The 8,238-nt window shown below is 43.5% G+C and overlaps 1 protein-coding gene across 1 annotated transcript in view; it reads right to left on the bottom strand.

The window, feature by feature from the left end:
- The window catches only part of LOC104965601 (neuropilin-1a-like), a 53,432-nt gene extending 45,756 nt beyond the window's left edge, over positions 1-7,676 (bottom strand). Inside the window, 2 exon segments of the mRNA XM_010794582.1 lie at positions 5,591-5,765; positions 6,980-7,676. Coding sequence (XP_010792884.1) covers positions 5,591-5,765; positions 6,980-7,046 — 242 coding nt within the window. The 5' untranslated portion in view covers positions 7,047-7,676.
- Positions 7,677-8,238: the final 562 nt, after the last annotated feature.

Consider the following 8,238-nt stretch of genomic DNA (forward strand, 5'->3'; position numbering starts at 1 on the left):
GGAAGCTTGTGTTGCTTTGGGCCTGGAAAAAAAGAATTCACCATCATTGTGCCAGAAACAGCTTAGTGACACTCAATCCCTGGCAAACGTGAGACGCTAACTCCAACACCGAGATGAGAAACAAAACAGGCAGACACGTGATAGCACATGATGCTTTTGTGCTGCCGCAGATATGTGACCGAGGCTTGAAATCCAGCGGGTTATTTATGAGCAGAGCACCGGCCTTGTCTCTTCTCTCTTTCTCTCTGTGCTTCCCTCCCTCCCTTGATCCTCCTTTTCTTACTCCTCAGCTCTGAAGTGGACCTCCCTCCCGCTGCGAGCTAGAGTGGCTCTCCTCCCGGTTGTGGTCAGGTTGCGCATGAATCAAAGTGGTGACAGAACAGTGGGGAGGATGGCAGATGCCACGGCCAGAAAGCTTTTCAATCAGGCTGTCCTTCCAAGCAGCGGCCAAGGTGAAACACTTTACCGGCGGATGAGAAAAAAAGACCCTCAACCCCTCGGTCACTCACGCACACATGTATTGCACCATGCAAGCTCACATGTGCACAGACCTACTTTAATCCTGCTCATTAGCCAGGGAGTCACCCTTTATGTATAAAAGAGATGAGAAGGAAGGAGAGTAATGTGAGTGAAGGTCAACGGCTTTCCGGTGCAACATCTCTGTCTGCTGTCCCGTCTCTTCTGCCCTCTGGTTAATTAACAAGGTATACACTTAACATTTATACGCAGCTTTAAATGGCTCACCTGCCTCCAAAGCCATAATGTTTCGTAGGTAGAAAAATGGAAATTGTGTTGTAAACAGAAATTGAAAATGCAAAGTGCTTGTCTCTTGAAGTTTTACCATGCTGACAAAATAAGGTTTGGTATAATTGTCGTGGAGTGCAAACAAGATATATTCAAAGTGGATTGCGATTTGATGCGCTGCTGTCAAGCTAGTCTTTCAAAGTAAACTGTTTCAATGTAATTTCAGGTGTAATTTGATTTCCATTGTTACGAACTGTCTATCGCTTCAGAAAGTACCAGGTGCATAATTTTCAGCTGCTTTTGTCAAACCTGGTAGTTAAGTGAAGCTGCGTCTCCCTACGCAATGCTTATTTTCCTGTGCCTATTTTGCAGCGCTGCTTTGAACTCCACCGGCATGGATTCTTCCCTGACATGTACTATGAAAAGAAGCACACATTGACAACCGAAATAAATGTTCGCTAACAGGCCATAACTATCTCCAACAATCCATGTCACTCCAAAGCCCTGCACCCTCAGCCCCAGAGGTCACAGCACTTCCCTTCTTTAAAAGCCTCCACCGCTACAGGCCTGTTAAGAAAAGGCTCATGTTGCGTTCCTGCCTTATTTATTTTCCTCCATGACAACGGCTGATAAACGGTCACACAGAACCGCTTCTCCTTATTTGCCCACGGTCGCCTTGTAGAGGAGCGTGAGAGAGGAGGAGGTTTCAGATTAAGTTAGGAGTTACTGCTCTTTCCTTAGCCAGCTTTGAAGCTTGCACCATGCTTTTCAGGTGGCAGGGTAACAGGAGAATTAGGTTAAGTGGCCGAGAGTATCTTTCCCCAAAAGCCCCTTCTGTCCTCCACTCTCACTTCCTAGAGACAGGTGGCACTCTTTGTTGGACTCTATGACCATATGAGTGGGATTCCACATAACAAAGAGAGAGCCAACTTTAGATCCAGCGTAGGGTTATACCCCTGCTCCCCCTTCCCAAGCTGCTGTTAGTCATATCAGGCTTGGTCAGGAATGCCAGGAGGGGCAGGATGTCTATTGTAGAGGGTGCACAGCAGAGAATGTTTGCCTTCCCAGCAGGCCAAGGAGCTCCACAGGGGCAGCTCAGTGAGATTGGTGTGGAAGGGGCAGAAGGACTACAATTAAAGGAGGGGAAATAGTGCTTTTCCAAGCTTTGAGTTACACCCACCTGAAGGCAGGGGGGCTCGAAGACTTTTGAAGCGTGGGGAGGTGGGAGGCTTTCGCCGACTTTCCCATCGATCTCCCCCACGAAGAGGCTGCTAGAGAAGGCATTCCTCAAATATCTCCGGTGCCTAGTACCAGCCATCCATACATCTCATCCCCCCCTTCCATCTACTGCACACACTGGAATTTCTATGAGGTCCAGAAAAATACCATCCAGACAGAGAGAAAAGCAAAGAAATCAGGGAGTGCTGAGAAAGAGGACACAGTCCCTCTCTCCCTTTGTTTTTTACCCTCTCTCCTCTGCTCCTCCATAAACAAACGGTGCAGCCTTGACTGACTGCAAGGAATCTCAGTGTGCTGAAGAACAGTTTTTTGGTTTGGTCAGCAAATCCGATGCTATCAATGATTCATGATGTTGTCAGGGGTACATCATATCTACAGAAAGTTGTTTCTCCTCCAGTCAGCATGGAGAGAACAGCCTGCAGCCCACGATAAAAGATGAACCAGGTGTTTGTTTAAGTATGTTCAAACATTTCTCAGATTTCACAGAAAGATCTTAGATAAATTGCCCTCCAGTGTGCCTGACGTCAATCCTGCCCGTCACTTGTTTAGATTCAAATCAACTGAAACCTCAATTTTTCCTTCAGATGGCACAGTCAGACAAGCCTGACAGCCCTTATCGGATCACCGAGAAACAAAAGGCGGGGGGAGAGCAGAGCAAAAGCATATCTATTTACTTCTTTTTTCACTTGCTTGCTCATTCTACTCACTTTCAGAGCGAATTGACTTCAAATATTTGCTTTGATGCGGGCTATGCCTTCGCCTCAAACTTCATTAGCTGTGAGAGCGCAAGGCCGCCCCCGAAACTCCACTCTGTGAAAGTCTACAACGGTGCGTGAAAGGTAAACACGTTCTGCATTCAGAATCGCAGGGCTCACTTAGTCCCCTTATCTTTGTGATGAAGTGTTTTCCTCCCCCAGCTCTCAGGATACAGGCTCCTGCACTTCCCCAAACAAACCTGTCAAGGGTAGCACACACGTGCAACAACACCACCTAGGCCCGAGTCAGTGAAAGGCTGTTTTTCTTTTCACGAGCACCACTTTGAGTGCTTCTTGTTTGGTTTGCTGATAAGAGCCATGTAGGGGAACATGTGATGCATATGTGTTCCATTTGCCCACTAATTAGATTGCAAGGCAGTGCACTGAAGCATGCATTGTGACCCCCACCCCCTCCGCCCACTCTGCCAGTCCATCAGATAAGGAAGCCATTCTGGCTCTCATCAGTTTCCATTATGTAAGGGCTGATTCGGTGAGTGGAGCTGCGACAGGGAGTCTGATGGGTCCAACACAAATCACACCCAACTACTGTCTACAGATGCATAAGGAACTATTCCCCCCTCCCATAATCGTGTTACCTATGACATGCCGATTAGCACAATAACCCAGTCTCGTCTTACATAGTGCGGTAATTTGCAATTCAGGAGGCAAAAAGGAAAATAAGTTTAACTTCATGACTTGTCCTTGCTGAAGCCACACGACGTGGAATACATTTTGAAGTGGAACCAAAGTCCCATGAAAAACCACTCCATTAAAAGCATTAAATATGAAACACTTCACCGAGTTAAAAATAGGAAAAACAGTAGGTCAGGGCGGCTCTGTTTTCCGGTGCAATCTCTGAGTGACCCACATGAATCGGAGAGTTACTTAAGTTGCAGACGTCTGCCCCAGCATTTTGTTAGGGTTTCCTCTAGACAAGCGGTTTATAACCTTCTGACCACAGTATTGGTATTACATTGGTTGTGTCTGCTCCAAATGTAATGCATAAGGAAATAACAGGGAGAAGAGAGCGGCTCACAGACGCTAACACATCAACGACACAAACTCCATCTGCTAACATATTTAACAACAAGCTGGCAATGAGCAAATTCAGTGGCAGCTAAATGAAAGCGCGGAGCTAACTTGTAAATGATACATGGGTGGATCACTTAACTCACAGCCTGCCTTCCTTTCAAATTGTAAAAAAAAGCCTTCTTTGAGCCTGAAGGGACTAAATTCTTCCGTGCGTGTGTTTAGAAACAGGAAATTCATTCCTGACTAATTTGATTAGCATGAGCATTGTTACTGCTAACCCCCCTCATGCTGTCCCGTCCTCCCTCTCTCTTTATAACTGAGGATCTCGGACAGTTTAATAGTCCCTCTGGTGATGAAATCGGAACCCAAAAGAAGTGTCAAGGAGCATCCAGCTTTTAACAGAGAGCGCCTTTCAGCCGTAAATCTTTGACAGCAGTAAAGAAAGGTTAAAGTGGGATTGAAATCAGGGATTAGAAAACCTAGCCCTGCGGACATATATGGGGTTGAAGGAGCACAAAAGGAGCGTAGGGTCCAGGTTTTGGGTGGAGTGAGGATACAGTAACAGGATCCAGCAAAGCCCTGTACTCTGCCGAGCCCTGCAGCGTAAACAAACAGCTGAGACAGAGCAGGGCAGAGGCACCGACACATGCACCAAAACCACACAATCTCACACACACACACACACACACACACACACACACACACACACACACACACACACACACACACACACACACACACACACACGCGCACACACACAAAGACAGGCAATCAGAACGAGGCAGTCTGCACAGGCAACGCTCACCTCAGGGCACCCACACTGACACAGGCTCATCACATTACTGTCTGTCTCCTGTTTCATCGACTTAAACTATCTATTTGACAACAGGTTAGCCGCTTAGCCTTTTTGTTGGATGCGACAGCTCACGGCTTACAAGTCAAATAAGGATCAGTAACTGACTGTCACTGAGAAATTCCCCTTAAAAACATAGTTTGGTGTTTCAATCTAATGAAAAGAAAATACATGAGTCACCTAGCCCTAACCCTTACCCTAACCCTAACCCAGTCTATTTACAACTCTGACGTAAGAGCCTGATTAAAAAGAGCTAAAACTTGTTTGTTTTTTTATCTTTTGGCGATTTTCTCACTTTGTTGGGAGAGGTGGCTCATTAAGATGGATATTTTTTTCTTGCAGTGCATAAAGTAAACCACATTCATTGGCTTCTGGTGAGCTTTTGGACCAACGACTCTCCCTCATTGCTTCTGCAAAAGTACTTCAACTCAATAAAATACCCAAGTGACTTCATTCCACAAGGACGCAAGAAGCGAGGACATTCCAAAACCAAATGGCAGGGGCGAGAAATTCCTGCTGCCCTGTGAGCCAGAGCAAATTGACAATTTCAGTAATCCTGTGGACACTAGAGGGCGCAGTTTCATGTGCAATATGCATGAGGGGAAAGGGGGGAAGAGTGTCACATACATACAAGGATCCCTCATGTGTTCATGCTATTAACACAAATATGAATCTATAGTGTATGTATGTGCGAGCAGCTTTTACACGGGGTCTAATGGTGTAGTGGCTCCCATAGTGTAGTATGGGGGCCAAATGGGCACTTAAAAAAGCTCTCAGACAGTTTAATTACACTAAAACTGTTATTTAATCCACCCATATTCACGGGATAAAACCATAAAGAGTATTTTCAGAGATGTTTCAATTCATCCATCTTTATAACCAAATGACTAGATCAGATTGAAATATTTAGTTTCTTTGGTACCAAAAGCACATCTATCTGTCATAGAGAAGATCACGGTTTACTTACTTGCACTCCCGATCCTCCAGATCGAAATGCGGATTGAAGTTGATGAGGATCCTTTGGTGAGGACCAGGCGCCGATATCACCCACACACATCTCTGTGAAGGGGGATACGCGAGGGGGTAACCGGGCGAGGTGAGGTAGTTGGCCGTTGAGATTCTGATGTTGTCTCCACATTTATCTGCAGAGGACACCAAAGTGAGCTCTTTAATTATAGAAAGAAAAACATATTCCACATTGCTGCTGTTTTTAAGCTATAGGCTATCTAGCCATTTTTACAATGACTTCATAGCAGTTTAAGTTAAGTGTTTCATTTGTTAAGACAAACTCATGGTAAATGTTCTGCATAGAGCTTGATTGGTCGAAAATAAGTTTTTATTAGTCATTATTAATAATAACAATATTGGGTAATCACATTGAATATGATGAGCTCTTATAAAGTATATATTTTTTATTCCTTATTCCTTATTTTTATTCTTGATGAAGTTATATTAAGGTGAAGTAACTCATGTAAATATAATGTATTAAGGAACAGCATTGGGTGGATGTATGCACGATTCATAAAAAAAAAATCTTGCAAAAGCTTCCGAAAAAAAGTTTTTGTTCCGCTAAAACCAAAAGTCACAATAATCTGTTCCTTAAAACCTCATGATACAGTGTGAGTTTCAACATTAAAAAGGGATTATCCTTTGTTTTCTAAGGCCCCGCTACTGACATTTATCTTCATTTGCGCGCATTTTCATCCTTTAATCATTGACGCTTTCCCCATCTGCTGCTCAGCACAGTCTCTTTAAAATCAATTTATTCGGAATATAAAACGAGTATAAGATCAAAGCTAGAAACGAAACTGCTGCTCTAAGAATACTAAAACTTGGGAAGTTCAGTAACTCGGGCTGACTTTTTGAACTCCACCAAAACACAGACCTCCGTAACCGATAGCCACACAGAAAGGGATTAACGTTATGCTCTAAAACTGTTTACAATCAAGTTTACAAGCCTAAACGAACGCTGTAATGGCATTAATACAAATTAAAATATATTAAGTTATATTTTGAATTTATCAGGGAAGATCAAAACGCACCAGCAACAAGGTATAACAGTTATCGACAGGACAAAAATAAGGTTTATGTAAAAAAAAAAGTAGGTAAAACGATTAAACAAGGCTAAAATAATGTTCTTAATGTCAGTATTGAGCAATAGTGTCTAAGTCTATGTTGCAATTCAATAAACCAGATTTTCCAAGGTGTTGGCTGAATGGGCAGGTGAGCGCTTGCGAGTTTGCCAAAAGATCAGCGGAGATCAGAGAAGGCTAATCTTTTAGAAAAATATTGGGATTAGAGGCTTTGCAGAGTATATAAAAGCTGTATTTATACATATATCAGATGTCACACTTACCGTTTTTGAAAGCCTTGACCACCAAAAGGATTCCCATGAACAGGATAAAGACTAATCCACAATGCATCCTTGTTTCCTTTCCACAAAAATAAAATTATGCATACAAAAAAAACTCCGAAATTAAACTCCTCCAACAGGTTTTTTTTTTTGGCAAGTATCTTCTCTCCTTCTCTGAACTGGAGAAAATAAAGCAGAAGTGTCTCTTTTAACGAAGTTGAGAGCGGACTCAGGTTGCTGGCATCCTGTCATTCAGCTCCTGTTTCCTCTTTCCAGCGCTGGCTGCGCTCCTCTCTCCAGCAACGACCGTGCCATATCCTCTTCAAAGAAGCCAAGATTTATGAAGAAACGTCACACTCCTTTTTTTATTGTGTCCTTACTCCGTTAAATTGTGCCCTGGATGGAGGTAATCCTCGGCTGTGGAGTGAAAAGAGAGAAGGGAGCAGGTTAGGAATGCGTTCTTCTGCTGTGCGCTCTGGACATTTCCCCCGATCTCTAAACGCGCTGTTACTGATATCAACAAGACTATAAAAGCATGGATACAACCCTTCCCCAAAATTGTGACCACTTCGCTTCTATAGGCTCAGAGAGTGGACTGGGTTGATGATTGGCTTGATTACAAATAGCCAACCTATGTGAGAAAAGCCCCGTGTCTTTATATGTAAGCGGAGCTGCACACTGAGTCACAGAGTACCAGCAGTCCGTTAAGTGACATGACTCCCTCTCGTTCTTCCTCTCCCTCGCTTTTACTCTCTCTCTCTCTCTCTCTCTCTCTCTCTCTCTCTCTATCTTTCCTCTTATAAAAAAACGAGCTAGACATTAATAGGAGATGTAACAGAACAGGACTCCCTCCAGAAACAATAAAAACATTATTTGGCTTAAATACAAATGATACATGTGTCAAGAATATGTTAAAATAAGATTTATTGGAACGATTATAAAACTAGATGATAGGAAATACATTAGGTGTTTCCTCGGGATGCCCTCCTTTAATTCTACTCGGGACTCTGTGTGATACACTGCAATCTACAGAAGTTCCCTTTTGTGTTTTCCAATCCTTCAAAACACTGATCCTCCAGCTCAAATGGGAGCATACTGCAGTGCTTATTATAGGCCCAATTTTTCTCTGCACTGGAGTTAAATAATAGAAAGTGTTTTTCTCTTCCTCTCAGACCTCAGGTTTCTTTTATGCACCAGTAGCTACCCAGATGCGCTGATTGTCTGCCCCACAACAGTGACACCATTAAACTGGCACTCTATAA

This window comes from Notothenia coriiceps, unplaced genomic scaffold (assembly GCF_000735185.1).
Source record: "Notothenia coriiceps isolate Sejong01 unplaced genomic scaffold, NC01 NC01_scaffold00037246, whole genome shotgun sequence".
NCBI classification, from domain to species: Eukaryota; Metazoa; Chordata; class Actinopteri; order Perciformes; family Nototheniidae; genus Notothenia; species Notothenia coriiceps.